This window comes from Rhineura floridana, chromosome 7, assembly GCF_030035675.1.
Source record: "Rhineura floridana isolate rRhiFlo1 chromosome 7, rRhiFlo1.hap2, whole genome shotgun sequence".
NCBI classification, from domain to species: Eukaryota; Metazoa; Chordata; class Lepidosauria; order Squamata; family Rhineuridae; genus Rhineura; species Rhineura floridana.
In genome coordinates this window covers 61852473-61870072 of record NC_084486.1, presented here as the reverse complement: position 1 = coordinate 61870072, position 17600 = coordinate 61852473, and the positions used below count along the sequence as shown (strand labels likewise).

General features: G+C 41.6%; 1 protein-coding gene across 5 annotated transcripts in view; it reads right to left on the bottom strand.

Moving 5' to 3' along the window:
- The window catches only part of CTBP2 (C-terminal binding protein 2), a 303109-nt gene that overhangs the window by 10698 nt on the left and 274811 nt on the right, over nt 1–17600 (bottom strand). For all 5 annotated transcript variants that reach the window (XM_061635711.1, XM_061635710.1, XM_061635712.1 and 2 more), the window contains 4 exons: nt 12732–12876; nt 5203–5409; nt 2056–2270; nt 782–912 (listed from right to left, as the gene is read on the bottom strand). In XM_061635711.1, the coding sequence (XP_061491695.1) occupies nt 782–912; nt 2056–2270; nt 5203–5409; nt 12732–12876 (698 nt within the window). The remainder of the gene's footprint in view (nt 1–781; nt 913–2055; nt 2271–5202; nt 5410–12731; nt 12877–17600) is intronic.

Genomic DNA, 17600 nt, shown 5'->3' with positions numbered 1-17600 from the left:
TGTTATGCCATGCTCACCTTGGCAGTCATTTTGTGACTGGTGCCCTCAGCTCTCTCAAACTTCGAAATGCCCAAGAAGGTTGGCAACTTCTACTTTAAAGCTTCTGATCAAATTCCAGCCAAGGACTAAGGATTGTAATTAGTGACTTTTTAAATTGTGATCTTGTTGCATTGCCATATATTGTTTTTTCTTGCCTATATTTTTTTCAAAATAAAATTCCACTGGGGTAGGAAAATGTTTGACCATCTTTGTCTGTGTTTACATAATAGGCAGTCAATTGAGCTGCCCGCCTCTGGTTCTAATAAAGCTGCATGATGCATGTGCCATTTGTCACTTAAGAATTCAAGCTTATGCCGTAATAAATTTGCTAGGTTTTAAGATGCCATAAGACTCTTTGTTGCTTTCGTAGCAAGAGATGAACACAGCTACCCCTCTGAAAATTGTTTAAGAGTTCTGGAGGTTCTGCTTAGACTCCAACCCCCCATTAGAGAAATAAGTTTGCAATAGCAGTTTCAGTTTAGGATCTAATTTCTTGGAGCTCAATAAGCAAAGAGGCTCAAATAAATCTTTCAAAATAAAAAGAAGGGGCGAGAGCAAGGCACTTTTAATATAACAAATTTCTTTGTGAATCTTTTGATTTTGAATTTCAAATTATTTTGTATAACAGATGGTATCAGTGCTGCTGTAGCTCTCTATATAGAATATGTTGCTTAACTGTCTACAGCTTTTGAGAACAAGCAAGATAAGAATGCAAAATACTACTACTGAAAGCTCTACTTACCTAAATGGTTCTGATTCATGCACATCCAGTGCTGCCCCTCGTATCCTTCCCTCCTTCAGGGCTTGAGTTAAGGCCTTTTCATCCACCAGACCACCACGGGCTGTGTTTACCAAAAATGCTCCCTGCCTCATCTAATTGGAGCCAGAAGAAAGAAACACACAATTCAAGCAGGAATATCACCACAGCTCGACATAAGCACAGCACTGGCACCACTTCCTTGACTTGCTAAAGTAACATCCTCTGACCTCTGCCTGTACATCTTCCACATACTGTAGGGCTGGTGTGGGGAAGCCGTGTCCGTCGAGATGTTGCTGGGCCACAACTCCCATCATCTCTGACCATGGGCTAGGCTGACTGGGGCTGATGGGAGTCCAACCACACCTGCAAGGCCATACCTCTGCTGCACAGAGCTGGGCCATTTCCCCTATGGAGGAACTTTTTTTGGTCTCTCATCCTAGCACAGTAATGAATGCTGCCATCGTGGGACTGGTTCTGAGTCTGGACAACATGGAAGTCAGCATAAAAACTGAGAGCAGCAAAGGAAGAGGCAAGGCTATACACTGATGCTGGGAAGCAGTAGTTTATTTCATGGAGAGTACCCAATACATTTTAACCATTTTCATCTTGCTCTTGATTTCCTCTGGCAGAATTTAATGCCCAGGTTTTTTCCCCACTCACTTAGCTGCCATTTGCCCTTGAACATGTTTCCGAAACTGTACTTGCACTGGACTACTCTGGGAATTACTTTGTGTCACCTAGTAGCATCCTTATATTGTGGCAAAACAAGACATGAGATTGTTATTCCAAAGAGAAAGGATGTGGGAGGGCAAGGATGGAGAGAATCTGGATGGAAGACTCTTATGCTTTCTTGCTAAAAACACACACACCAGCCTAGTTTCTCAAAGGATACTGGTTTAGATGAGCTACTGATAAAAGCAAGCCTTGCTCAAGTAAGACCTAAGGAAAGGAGCCCCCCCCCCAATGTCTTAGGCTTGTTAAATTCTGCAACATTAGGCTGCTATCTGTAATTTACTGAGAGCTTTAAACTAACCTGCTTAAGTGGTACCACCTGATGCATAATGTGCAAAAGACAGATGGGCAGATTAGCTATAAGTCTCAACTATCCCAAAGGTAAAAATACATAAGATTACTATTTGCAGCTGCTTTGTATTATCACTGTGCCAGCAGGAATTCCAGCCCTCAACAGCCACACATTCCTAGACTGTAGTTGGAGCCAATAAGATGATCTCCACACACACACCATTTAGAATTACCTGCTTAATCGTAAAGTCATTGATAAGGTGGTGATTATGTTCATTGAGGTTACAGTGTAATGACACACAGTCACTCTGGTACAGCAGATCCTGGAGTGTGTAGACCCGCTGGACTCCCAGGGACCTTTCTATGCCATCCTGCAGGTATGGGTCATAAAAGATCACATTGAATCCGAATGCCTTGGCTCGAACTGCAACTGCTTGCGCAGTGCGACCTAAGCCAAAAAAAAAAAAAAAGGGCACAGGGTTGTCATAATAGGCTTGGCAAGGTGGCAGCACCGCGTGAATTCCGATGGGTGCATTAAATGGTACCAAATGGCACAATTTGCTGCCAAACGTTTCTCTGACCATAGCAAAGGTGTTCATCCGACCTGATTCTCTCCTGAATTATCCGTTTGTCAGGTGCTGCTGAAATGTGGCACTTTGAAAAGAAAACACATGGCACTAGCACACTGGACAGAGCCAAGGAGGCACTCTGCAAGTTTCAATTATACCACTCTCTTCACACATCTTATCTTCTGCCCCATACTCAATCATGCTAGGCTAAATTACCAGTGGACTTTGGAAATAGGCAGCAAGTCTTTAAAATGGACACACTACAGGCTTTTTGTATGTTTGTACTGTAGCCCTCAAAAGTTGAATTGCTGGTGCATTGATATCACTCCCCCAACACTCGAATATTCTGTACCCAAGGCAATACTTTGTGAATGCAAAAAACAGAAAGCTTACCTATATTGTCCTGTCATTTCAAGCATCTTATGGGTTGGTGCTTTTTAAATGGCTAGTTGAATCCTCCCCCCACCCCCAAGTGCTGTAGTCCAGCCATGTTAAAAAATTAGAGTTTCAAACAGTAGAATGACTGTCCCACTGAATCAGGCTATGGAACCACTTTGATCATGTGGAAGATCCTCTGGCCTAGCAGGACTTCTGGCCTTTGAAATGCTGGGGGTGGGAAGGGGGGGCAGACTTAAAGGAAACTTCAGCTGGGGGTGATCCTATTGTTCTCAAAGCCCACACAACCTTTGACCTACCAAGCCAAACAAAACCAACCAGCCATATACAGCAGCCTGCCAAGGAGTGGACAAACCTCCCATTTTTGTTAGCTGTTTGAAACTGCAGAAATGGAGGTTCTCAAGTTTCTGGGCCACGAGGTGTGGCTGGTGGGCTATTTTTGGCTCAGAGGGGCCACAAGGCTTGCTCTAGTGGCACAGTTATATCTACTGGACTGATTTGTCTTTAGACCTGATACTGACTATAATTCTTCTTTTAGACTACAAGGATTCATGAATATATACCATGAATATAAAATATATTATCAGTAAGCTGCCAAATAATTTATTACCCATTACTCACTATATTTTTACACTAAACTCACCCCCCTTTTGATATCCTGCCCATAGGAAGATATGCCCACTTGGCAACTGCCTCGTTTCAATTCACCTGGAATTTATTTTTATGGAGAATGGGGGTGGGGGAGAGACAGAAATCCATCCAGATGTGTCCATATTTTTACATGCACAAGAGGGCATCAGAGAACACCCTTCCTTCTCCTTCCCTGCTGGTACGTTTTAAATTTCCAACAGATGAATTCTTAGGATAGACTTTCTTACTGCTGATTTAGCAGAAGGTCAAACATGGCATGTGTAATGCAGTGGGCACAAGAGCATTCTTTGAATCGACCTGCGGTATATGAGCAGCTATGGCATTTTAAAAAGAAATGTCCATTAACTATTTGCCACTGTACTTCAGATGCAATTTAGTTGAACCGACATTGCTATATGTACACATAAAGGGAATGGAGCACTATCAATGGTGCAATACCAAATTCTCTAACTGAAAGGGAGGAACTCTAGTTGGTGACAGAATGGATGCCCACTGCAAATAATACAGCTTCCCAAACCCTGGTCACAAATGTGCTACTCTGTGTGGCTTCTCAATTCTGATCTAAAAGAGGAAGGCATGTTAAGGAAATCTGATTATGATCATCTTTGGTACAACAGTACCACTACAAAACCCCTCTGAGCCTTATGAGCAACTTGTTTGCTGCAGGCTCCCCCCCTTTCCTTCTGCACTCTTGCAGAATGGCTATTTAATTGGGCATGACTAAGACAACTGTCATGGTTTGGACGCAAAGGTTTAATAAGGCTGTTCTGATAAAGAGGGACAGCTGCAGTGCAATCAGCAGGTCATTATCCACAATGTCATTCCAATTCAATGTCACTGCCTGGGCTCAACTAACCGACTTCTACATCAAGACAGCAGTCTTCTTTACAGAAAACAGAGAGAAAGCCAAACAACCAGAAATAATCATGCCTTCATGTTGGAAAAGTGGTGAACAGAATAAAATAATGTGGATTCTCTTTGGTGATTTTTTTAAAAAAAACCCTCCATTTCTTGCATGCCACATATATGCACAGATGAAGCATACACATCGTTGACTGCAATTATTCATTAAAAGGCACTGCACAAATGTACAATTCAGGGCCTAGTATAGAAGAATCTGAAAGATCTGTAAATTGATAAAAATGTGCAAATGCCAATTCATTGGCCAAATTCATACTGAGCAGTCATAAATCACAGAGGTGAGGCAAATCTACAGCTGAGTCTCCTGACAGCAACTAAGCAAGTGTGATGGTGACTCTCAACAGCAAAACTGGAGAATGAATATAGCTCAAGGAGCATAAGCTACTTTGCAGATGAGCATATTCAGTTCAGGAAGCTCTTTCCTCCACTGATGGTTCCTAGTTCTGTACAATACTGGGACAGTTGAAATAATGAGCTCTGAACTCCTCACAGGAAGAGCTTGCATGGACTGTGCGCTAAAAACAATCCAGTGTTTTAGTTGAATTCTGTGGACTGCATGAATGTTCTTTTCTCTTACATTTGTGCTAAAACACAACTTTTAGCTGAATTTCTGCTGCAGAAATAATATTTTCTCGTGGGCTGCAGAAATAATATTTTCTCCCGAGAGAGAAAAGCAGCAGGGGGAAGCGATTTTAAACACCCACCTCCTCCAAGACCGCAGCTTCCTCAAACAAATTTTGCAGCTGTGAAGCAGGGCTGCAGAATCCATGCAAATCTTCTTGTAAAGCCTGATCTGTTATTATTTTAGTGAAAGAGAAATGTGATCATTTCAAATAAACATACCAAATCCAATCAGGCCAAGTGTTTCGCCTCTAATACGAGCTGCCCCAGAAGCCACCTCACGTATCTGTTCCACACTTTGCACTCTGGTTCCTTCCCTCAGTGCCTGGTAGAGCCAAGTGTTCCGTCTATAGAGATTCAGGATGTGGCACAGAGTGGAGTCTGCCGTCTCTTCTACTGCTGCTGAGGGGATGTTGCAAACAGCAATCCCTAGAGTACAGGGCAGAAACCCACATTTAGTGAACAAGAATATGGTCAGGAAATCTCAAGATTTCTCACAAACCTAAACTCAAAATATATTCACGGCCACCTGCATGGTGTTCCAAGTTAACTATGTCCTCGCTAGCTACAAAATAGTTCTAAGCTTATTTTGGGAGGACTGAAAACAACATCCTTCTTGGTAAACCTGGTGCCTTTGACCTAGGCAAGCACAGCAGAAAATAACTGCAAGGTCAACTGAATGGTATAAAAAATAGCATCTCTTGGAAAAAATTATAATGCATAAAATCAGAATACTTGAATCCAGACCCATGTTGCTATGGGGATACATAAGCAAGCTGCTGCTTTAATAATGGAGAGGTATTAACGGTGTAGTGATACTAAATTCCCTGAAAATGGAAAGGTAGTACATCACAGAGTAGCCTCCTCCTTGATGTGCTAGTTTTCCATATGAAAGGAACGTAGGAAGCTGCTTTATACTAGGTTCACATAGCCCCATACTACGGGTTTTGACTGGCAGCAGCTCTTTAACAACGAAGGGTCATTTCTAACACCTGCTACCTGATCCTTTCAGCTGGAGATGCCAGGAATTGAACATGGGACCTTCTGCATGCAAAGCACATCCCCTACCATTGAGCTATGGTCTCTCCACATGGGTGATCAACCCTTCCACCTGCATTCTGAAGTACAGACCTTAGAGAACTTTACCATGTGCCATTTCTGGACAATTCCATCAGCTTTGAAGCTGATGGTCCTTGTGACCTTTGTACAGAATTATGGATTACCAGTTCATCTGGCTTATGGTTCAAAGGAAAGGGAAAATGCTGCACTATGGGCTTCTTATTTCTGGCCTAAGCTGAAGTCAGTAACTTGCCCATTAGCTGGCATTTGCATGTTACTGTCAACATGAATGTGTGGAACCAAGTTCTAATGCTGCTTGTTACAGCAGCTGGAAGATATGATCCTTTTTTTCTGGAGAGCAGCACAGGTTCAAGGGCTGGAGATCCCTCACATATTTTCCCTCATGCCACTTTTGTTGTTATGTGCCTTCAAGTTGACTACGACTTATGGCGACCCTATGAATCAGCGACCTCCAACAGCATCTGTCATGAACCACCCTGTTCAGATCTTGTAAGTTCAGGTCTGTGGCTTCCTTTATGGAATCAATCCATCTCTTGTTTGGCCTTCCTCTTTTTCTACTCCCTTCTGTTTTTCCCAATCCTAGGAGTCATCCCCAGTCCCTGCTTCTTGAACTTGGGCCTGGTAGAAGAGAGCAGAAAGAAATGATATTCTCAGGGGGAAAGTGAAGTTGGAGCATCTTTTCTTTATTTTCTTCTTGTTTTTGCTACTCAAATGGATGGTAAGGTGGTAATAATGCAGACCAGAAGTGCTCCCTGTTGCTTTTGCTACATTCTCATCTGCCAAGCTATCTTTCTGGGCAGCAAAGGACCAATTCTCTCACTGGAGATGCATTCACTTTTCCTCTCTCTTTGCACTGATCCTAGTCCAGTTTCAACAGGTCCTCGGTGGAACCCTTTCCTGACTTTTTTAAGTACTGTGAAGAATCCCCAGACCACACAAGAGCCAGCGTGGTTTAGTGGTTAGAGTGTCAGAATGGGACCTGGGAGACCAGGGTTCAGATCCCCACTTGGCTCACTGGGTGACTTTGGGTCAGTCACAGTCTCTCAGCTTAACATACCTCACAAGGTTGGTGAGAGGATAAAATGTTTGTATGCCACCTTGCGTTCCTTGGAGAAAAGATGGAATATAAATGAAACAGTAAATGAATGGATAAATAAATCACTTGAATTGATCTCTAGAACAGCAGTTCTCAGTATTTTCTTTTTGTAGACCATTTAAAAAAATACTGGGGGTCCTGCCAGACCACTTAGTAACCCCCTCTGCAGTGCTTGCATCATCATCATAATCAAAACCAGGGCAACATTATGAAAATCATGGATGGTAAGCTAGGATGCTGAAAAGTATCTCTTTAACTGGTACTTTTAAGGAAAAAATCAGTAGACTGGACCAGTACTGTATTATAAAAATCATGGGCTCATCAGGACAGGGTGTTCTAACTTGTTTGATAAATGTGTTCTTGGTCAAAATGGCCTTGTCAGGGGAGAAAAACAAATTCTGGCCAAACTCAGCTATTCTCAACCTTTCCATGGATGACTTGAATGGAACTCAAAGATCACCAGTGGTCCATGGATTACGGTTTGAGAACATCTGTTCTAGAAGACATGCAGGAAGAAGTCAACAACTGAGTCTACCTTTTTAATTAAGTTGGGTTTTATTGATTTATGCTTAATTTTGTTTATTTCTCATCTTATTTCTTATATAATGTCCATCTCCCCTGTTTCATGTGGTTAAAAACAATAACTCAAAACTAAACTGATTCCACGCATTCCCATCCTATGGGGCTGATGTAAAATGCAACTATATTTAAGTTTACCTCCGCTTTTGTGAAAGCTCTTAGACCAGGGATGGGGACCAGTGACCCTCCAGTGCGGTTGGAGTCCCAACTTCCATCAGCCCCAGCCATCAAGGTCAATGGTGAGGGATAACGGGAAAGATGGTCCAACAACATGCGGCGGACTACAGGTACCCCATCCCTGCCTTAGTCCTAAACTCCTTACTGCATGGTTTACATTTCAGTCATTCTGTCCGTAAGGTCTCAAAATGGGCTGCTGGCTAATATGGCTGTTCTCGCCCTGCACTATCTATGTGAAGGAAGATTATTCATCTTCATGGGATGGAGCTGCTTTCACAAGGTAATGCCTAGGCATGCATGTTGAAAGACTTAAAGTAGGATAAGTGGCTTTGGCAAAGTGTTACCTTTGTCCACTCAACACAGGACCGATGCCTGCAGAAAGAAAAGTTCAGCAGAATCTGCTCCTTTCCAGACCTGCAAAATCACGTCCGATCACTCCAGGAATTAGCATTATCATACTTCCCTGAATCTCTCTGAATTACTTTAAAAGCAAAACTCATCTTGATCCCATCTCCCAGATTTATTAATTTTATTACTATAATAATACAAGTTTGCAGTGTGCTTTTGTTTTCCTTTTTGTATGTCGCTTTGAGTGCTATTTTTGGAAAAAAGTGACTAACAAATGCTATAAATAAATAAATAAATAAATAAATAAAGTTTTAAAAGTGTTTTTAAAAGCTATAGAAGGGCCTTGGAGTGCTTCCCAAATATTGTGTGTATGAAACACTGAATAATACAGAATACACCTGCCTTTGAGGAGGTGAGCAGGTAAGCTTCATGTCTTGAACCCAGCTGCCCTTGGCCTGTGTTTGGCACTCTAACCTCTATACCACACTAATGCACCACACACTACATTGCACATTATTTTTGCATGCTACATTGCAATGTAGTAAATAATTAGTAATCCCTTCCCCCTCCTCCTGCTTTCAAAAAGTCCTGAAGCCTCAGAGAGGGAAAGAGGAATAAGGCTAAAATGGGTAGGTAAGGGCAAGAAGGAGCAGCCCTGCAGCGGAGCTTCTGTGTGCTGGCAATGAGTGAGTTTGAGGGAAGGAAGGAGGAGGAAAGAATGGGAGAGGAGAGGGCTTTGGAGGATTCACACCTGAATTTTAAAAATATCTACTCAGAAGTAAATCCCACTAAGTTGAGCGGGGCTTAGTCCCAGATGGTGGCGGCGTGAACGTGTTCCTGTGGGGTTCCTGTGAGGTTGTAAGAAGACAGCGGAGAGAGAGCAGTGGGCAAGCTCTGGGTACTTTATTTTTCACACCTTTGTCACTGAGCTTAATAACCATGCAAATGATCAGATCTGCCTTTCCCCTCCTTCCCCTCTCTCTTCCTCCTCCCCTCCCCTCTTCCTTCCTCCTCCCCTCCCCTCTTCCTTCTTCCTCCCCCCCCGCCCACTCCAGGTTTCCTTCCTCATCGTCAGTTTTACCTATCCTAAGCATGATTGCACAAGAGTAAATCCCAAATCTCCTCCTCTCTTCCTCCTCCCCTGCCCACTCCAGCCCTTCCTCCCTCCCTCCCTCTTCTCCTCCCCCTCAATCAGTTTTACATATGCTAAGCATGATTGCATGGGAGTAAATCCCATTGAACTCAGTAAGCATGCAAATGATCAGACCTGCCTTGCCCCTCCTTCCCCTCTCTTCCTCTGCCCTTCTTCCTCTTCTCTGCTCAGAGGCACATGTTACCAAATTCTTCCAAGCTACACAGCAAGTGGTTTGGACTGTGAAAGACCAACCCAAATTGTGTTTGCATTTTGACAAATTTGTAGGGCAGTACAATATCTCAGAGAGGAGTTCAGGTCTCCTGCTCCCCTGGTGCATTCACTATAGCTGCCCAATTTCCCTGTTTTTTAAAGTTTGATAAAAATATCTGTTGACTATAGATACGTTCTTAAACCGCACAGTTTTTTGCCTATTAGTGAATACTATAGCCAGCATGGAGCTTTTGCACTGTTAAACTGAAAATACCCCCATGCCATTCTGATACTTCCCATAAGCTCGTTTTAAAATAAAACCTTAGAAAACTTATAGTCCTGAATTCAGAAATGCTGGCTTAATAACTGACTAAATTTTCATGGCGATACACAAAACAGTCAGATAGAATCGAGAGTTCAAAATGCAAAAAGAGAGAGAGAAAAACCCCTTTGGACTTTCTTCTGTCAAGAGTTCTCATAATTTGTTGAATTTAATTAAAAATCAGCTATGTTCACAGAGTACCTATAATCCTATTACCGATCTTGCCCCATACTCTGACCTTCACCTTCTGCAGTTTAAAAGTAAAAAAAAAATGCCTAGCTGATTTTCAATTAATTTATGAAATTTAGCATTGAAGTCAATGATAAGCCTGGGCATGCTCCATAAGAATCAACTGTCAGTGTTCTAAAAGCCAGACTCGCAGCTGCTTGGCTAATTAGGGGGCCACACCCACAGCAGACCTTTATTTTCCTTGAGACAGCCATGGCTTCCCTGAAAGAATCCAGGGAAGTGTAGTTTCTGAAGGGTGCTGAAAGGAGACTCCCATTTCCCTGACAGAGCTCCAGTGGCCAGAGTAGTTTAACAGTCAGCCGCTCTAATTTAAGCTCTGTGAGGGGAATAGGGCAACCCTTAGCACCTGAACTTACAAGATCTGAATAGGGTGGTTTATAATAAATGTTATTGGAGGTCACTGATTCATAGGGTGGCCATAAGTCATAATCGACTTGAACGCATATAACAACAATAACAGCACACTTCACTAACTACACTTCTCAGGATTCTTTGGGGGAAGCCATGACTGTTTAAACTTGAATAAATGTCTGGTGTGGATGTGGCAAGTGACAGCTTTGGTTTAAATTTGGGTGGGAGACTACAGGTGCCTGCTATAGAATAAAAAGGTGGGGAAACGCTGAAAAACGATAACTGTTCACAATGGTTTCCTTTTGGAAAGGGGCTTCCTCTCTGCCCAGTGCCCACCCACCCAATCCTCTCCCCTCCCCCCAGGTCGTTTCACCTATCCTAAGCATGGTAGCACAGGAGTATATCTCATTGAACTCTAAAAGCATGCAAATGATCAAACCTGCTCTCCCCTCCTCCTCCCTCCTATCCCATTCCTCTTGCCCCTCCTTCCCCCTCCCCCCTCTCCTCCCCCTCCCCCACAGTCAGTTTTCCTTTCCTTTGCCTCTCCTTCCTCCTCCTCCATCCCCTTCCAATTCCCTCCTTCCCCCTCCCCCCTTCCCTTCAGCCATTTCCCCCTATTTTAAGCATGATTGCACAGGAGTAAATCCCATTTAACTCAATAAGCATGCAAATGATCAGACCTGCCTTTCCCCTCCTTCCACTCTCCTCTCCCTTCCTTCTTCCTCCTCCCCTACCCACTCTAGCCTTCCCTCCCTCCCTTTTCTCCATTGGGGGGGAGAAGGGGCACATGTTACCAAATTCTTCCAAGCTACATAGGAAGTGGATTGGACTGTGAAAGGCCATCCCAAATTGTGTTTGCATTTTGACAAATTTGTAAGGCAGTACACTATCTCCGAGAGGAAGTCAGGTCTTCTGCTCCCCTGGTGCATTTGCTATAGGTGCCTAATTTCCCCGCTTTTTAAAGTTTGATAGAAATATCTGTGGGCTACAGGTACATTCCTAAATTGCAAGGTTTTTTTGCCTATTAGTGAATATATAGATATATCTCTCACACACAATGCAGCTAGAATTATATCGTATTATAATCTATCTGTCCATCCATTTATCTATCTATCATTACATGCACATAGCAATGGTATATTGGAGACAGGTGGGGAAAGAGCCATCAGAAGGAAAATTTCAAAAATACAAGCCAGTCTTTGATTACTTTTTAAAAATCCCTGAGAAGCTGCTCAAAGCAAAGTTATGCAGTAAGTAAAACAGCAAAGAGTTCCCAGGCAAGTTGGAACATTTTTTTAAATGTAAATGATCCGGCAAAGTGTTTTGTTTAGAAAGCCTGCTGCAAAGGATGTGCGTTTCTTTAGTATTATTAAGATTTACAATGGAGTACTCTGAAGCAATTAATCACTTTAATGACACCCCATCGACAAACATATACAGCTGGCACCCTATAAAGATCAATTTTATTTTATATGCTAATGCAGTGGCACTCATTAGTGGTAAAACAATTAACTGTGCTGCTTGCAAACAGCTCGCTAGCATTTTAGTAGCACACAGAAATGGCCAATATGTTATAATTCTTAAATCTAGTTAAGGATAACATAATTAGTTGCCTATGTTTGTTGTCAGGCAAGAAAAGACTTCATCGCTAAGAGATTTAAAACCAAGGGGATTAGCGTCCACATGCCAGGCCATACCATTAACAAGGTTCTTTAAAGAAACTTGCCAACTGTTGATCTGGAGCATTAGTCTGTAATCAAATGCTTGTGTGGACATGGAATTACCCAGAAGTGGATGTCTTCTATGTATGCTAGGAGATCACCTGTGTTTACAAGGGGCAGCACCCACCAGAAAGGAGACATAGTCCTTTTATGGGCAATCTCCACACCAGTGGAGCTTCACATACACATCAGAACTCTACGGAACATTTTATTTTGTTCACAGTTGAGAATATGGAAGCACTTAGGCACAATGAAACTGTATATCTGCATTGGAGCTCCCATACGGATTGTGGAGCAGCTGCATCACAGCAAGTAAAATAAAGCTGCTTGATCATATGCAGGGACCAAATCAGTCATTCCTACAAGCAACCATGCTGTGAACATGATTCTGAGACAATCAAGTAATTTATTCTACTTTTAACAAAAGACAATAACTTAATTAAGGATAAAGGAGGTTCTACTGGAATGGAGTCTAAAGCATACCAAGTTCCCCAGCAGCTTTGATGTCTATGTTGTCATAACCGCTGCCTATTCGAACAATAACTCGTAAGGCCTTGAACTTCTCTAGGTCTTCTCTGGTGAGAGTGATAGTGTGGTACATCATTGCTCCGACAGCTTCATTTAAAACCTAACAGACAAAAAAAAAAGGAAATCATAGACATAAGTGAAACAGATGGAAATGTTCCGGTAACAGCTGCTGGTCCAGTGATGAGTCATACAGAAATATCAAGCAAGGCATACGGTTCAATCTGATAAAAGTGGTCTGGGACTCTGAAATAATAATGAAAACCCCAAAGAATCCCATATAAGCCAGAATAAATGTGGATAACCCTCAGAGTGAGTGTGTGCATGTACCCCCCCCCCACACACACAGATTTTGTTCTGAAGGGCCAGCCTTCATCTGAGGTCAGGAGGCTTAAACTCAGTGAGAACTTGGGTGGCAAAGGACCACTGTCCAAAGAAGAATCATAAGCATGTGCTTTGTACTCTTTTGTCTTATGTCCAAAACAGAAATACATGAATACTTCCCTGTCCATTGCTTTGCCACTGCACAATCTTTCAGTTCTAGATATATGTGTTATTAGACCCTAAATTGTCTGAGTGCACTATATGACCCCATGTAGACCCATGTCTTTATCAAAATAGTGCTTAACAGTTAGTTACGTTATGTAAAAATATCTTTCTATACCACTATTTTGTTAAGAACATCAAAGAAGTTACAACAAATTAAAAACAAAACAACCACCATACAATAAAAATATTAAAAATACAATAAAAACAAAGCTCAACTATTGCTACATTTCTGAACCTTTTAGTCTATTGACTAGCAAACACTCTTAAATCCCTGGTGATGCTAAATGCTTCTTCTCTTTCTATAATAGTAATCAAAGAGAGAAACAAGTATGACTCCACAGCCATATAACAAAAAGTCAGTGTAACCAGTCCACAGTTCAAGCCATCACAACATCCTGTTCTCTCTCACGCCACTGGAAGATTATTCTAGGCCACACACTATCCCTTAGGATACCAGAAAACCCGCCAATATGTATTATTTTAAGAATTGATAATGCTTCAGTAGAGCTAAAAGGAGATCATGGTGTTTTTTTTCTTGATGGAGAATATGACCAGATGACTATGGACCTTTCCAGAAATGCTTCCAGTCTCAAAACTACATTTTGCGTTTGAACTCAGCGAGAGACAAAGTAGATATTGTTCTGAACAAAGCTAAAAGAAGGAACTCTTCTCACTTAGGATACTTACTCATTATTACTAGTTAACTGGAATTCTGCAGCCCAAGACTGTCTCATTTGTCAAAAACATTTGCTTAGAGAGGGTTGTATCCTACTCAAAGCAGACCCATTGAAGATAATGGCTATGACTAACAAGGTCCATTCATTTCAATGGCTCTATTCTGAGTATAACTGAGTTGGATACAACCCAAATATAGAAGAACCTCTAGAAGATTACAGGTGGACAGCTTACCATGTGGTTAATGTAAAGAAGCCTTACCACTTGATAGGCCTCCAAGCTTTATTTACCATGCACTAGACTTGATGACTGGGGATGGGAGAAATCTCACCACACTTAAAAAATGCAATCAAGAAAATCCACTGGATAGATTGGACATCTGTTTCAGGCCTCAGTTAGACATTTCTTATGGAGCACTCTTGAAAATTCAGATAGTTTGTGTCACTTTATATTAATTACAGTTCCATGTATTCTAGTGTTTTATTATAGCCATGAATTGTTCACCTGAACGTTGGGACCACTGCATTATATTCAACCAAAACCCAGACCATTTCATTCCCATCTGGTTGTAAAGATGCTGCGTGCTGAACTAGGCTCCTCTGTAAGCTAAGCAAAAGCCATCACCAAGCTACAATTTGCTTCCTTGCTGTCTGATGGATGAGGTACTATGACATAGGCATAAACTGGTGAGAAATGAGAAAACAGAAGGACTGTTTATATTTGGAGATAATTATCAGCTGGTTTTCAAAGATGGCTTTTAAGAGAAATATGAAGTTTTCAGACAATGGGTAAGAGGAGGAGGAGGAGAAAGAGATAAAACAACAGCCCATGACATCCAGTTGACCTCATGTGCCTGGATCAGAGGGCCCTGCATGCCCCACTCTAATGCACAGATTTATACTGTCTGCCAGAGAGTCACTATGAGTAAAGTTATATTCATCCTCATTATTCTATACTAAATGTAAACACAGCATGATAATAGAAAATGCTTTGAACAGGCAATGACTAGGTTACGATTCCTTGGATACAGCTTTACATTTGTATTGACCAGGCTATTCACTGCCAATTTTAAACTAGTGCTGAAGTCTGCTCTACTGAGGGATAATTCCATAAGTCATGAGCATCCTGAGGACACACTGAGCTATGAATGACAGTAAGCCTTCTAAGGATTTGCCTACCACCTCCACCCAGGTATTTCTGATCTTACAATTCTCCTCTCTCCCCTTTAAGTTCATTTCTATGAGACTTCGGTTTTAAGCTTTTTGGTCACTCAGAAGAATCTCTTTCTACATGGCATTTAAGGTGAACAACTTTTCAGCTCAACCTCAATCTTTGTCCAAATATATCCACTGGTATGTTGTATTTTTATTGTTATGGTACACCACTATAGCATTCAGTAATGTTCAGAGGTTTATAAATATTCATACATACATACATTCATACATGCATACATACATGTTCTGGGAGAAAGTTTCATAGATTTTTTTTTATAACAAGTCCAAGATCCAGATTTTCAGAACATGTGGAATATTTCTAGCAAGGAACAAGGGAGTACAAGAAAGGAAGGCAGGAGTGACTGGGATTTAAAAGGCCAGAAATCTTGGCCAGCGGGGAGAGGGAGATAGAGAAGAGGATTTGCAAGAAGCTTTGTGCAGCACCTTTAAACCTCTGAAAGTGGAAGTTTAAAGGAACCGCACGGGGTGGCTTGCAAAACCCTTTGGAAGCCACTCCACTTGGCTCCTTTAAACTGATCCCAGTGGGCTGTGAAAGAGCCCTGCAATCAGGGCTTCAAATCTCAGCATCACCTGACATCACTATGATGTCAGGCTCCACCCACCTGTCAAGTTTGGTCCACCAAGGAATGAGGAGATAACGAGCTGGCCCACCAGCCAGAAAAGGTTCCCCATTTCTGAAGAGAGACTAGACCAATCTGAGCCTTGCTAGTACGCCACCAGTTTCAGAATCTTCTCCGCTCATTAACTACACTTTAAAAATAAAATAAAAATGAGAAATATATTTTCCCCTCCTAATAAAATGAGAATTTAGGTAAGGGGTGATATCCAACATTGCACGAGCAAACTTCCACTCATCCAACAGGAATCCCTTTTCTCTCTCCTCCCCTGCAGCATTTCACAAACATTCCAAATCTGTTTGACAGGGTTGAGGGAACCTCTGGGGCAGATTTTTTTTTGGGGGGGGGGGAAGCACTGAAAGGGGTAGTAGAAGAAGAGGAACTTCACTGAAGTCCTTTCAATTCATGGATGATGGACACAATCTGACAGCACCCTTTGAGGTTTGGATGCTGGATTCTACAGGCTTTAGCTTACGTGCTTAGCAAAACTACCCAATACAGGAAATATAAACAGCTTCTTCTCTTAAATAGAAAACAAAAGACAAGGCAAATAAAAATAAAATACAAAAATATAATAAAAACACCTCATATAAAGCATAATTCATAACTCAATAGAATAACTGCAATAGATGCTGCACCTACCCTTCCATCACCACCACCACCGTAACGTCTCCCCAATATATCCTTTGCAATCTTCCACATAGAAAACTTACTCTCAGACATTCCTACCAACCATACACATAATACATCTAATCCCCAGCCAACCATATGTCGCAAAGCTGAAGTCTGGTCTACAAAAAAATCAAGGCAACACTGAACATAATGTACAATGAGGGGAGAGAGACTTGGTTTGTCATCAAGGGAGGCTATTTCCACCTGCCTTGCCCCACCCTCCAGCCCTGGAAGCCTTCAAACGCAGCTTCTTTCAGAAGACTTTCTGGCCCTTTGGATTGAGCTATGGGGGTTCGGGGGATGGAAGAGATTTTTGTATCAGCTTGGGGGTTAGTTTTTAAATATTTTTGCTTTGGCTTTGTTGTTGAGCTTTATGCTCATTTATGCTTTGATGTATTAATTTTTTTCTTAATGTAGTGATTATACTTTTTATTATGTGTTGTGCTATTGCATTTGGACTATTTGTGTGAACTGCTTTGAGCACATGTGTATTTGTGGAAAATGCGGTATATAAATAAATTTAACAACAACAACAATAACCAGTTCATCCACCCAGTTCCATTTAGGGCAATGCAGCACCATACAAAAATCAACATAACCACACTTTTCCCATCTTCCACTCAGGTAGAGCCTTATTCTGTAATGGTTCATTCTCTTACACTGTGCGATATTAAGTAACTTTACAACCTTCCTCTTTCAAGAAGTGTTTTAAGTAGAGACCTTATCCCAGTCTGTGTTGGAATTGCTTTTTAAGATGTTTTGTTTTAATATGTTTTTAAGATATTTTGTTTTAATATATTTTAAAATTTGTTTTTAAGATGTTTTAGAGTGTTTTTAGTGTTTTGTTTGCCACTCTGGGCTCTTTCTGGAAGGAAGGATGGGATATAAATTTAATAAAGGAATAAACATTCAAAAACGTTACAATCCACGCTCTCACTCTGGGCAGTAAAAAAAACACAATTTCAGCTGCCACCCAATAACGCATCACTCACTTTCTCCAACTGGATAATAATAAATTAAATAATACAAAATTAAAGGGAGTGATGCCTTCACCTTCATGGTGACCCAAAGGGACAACA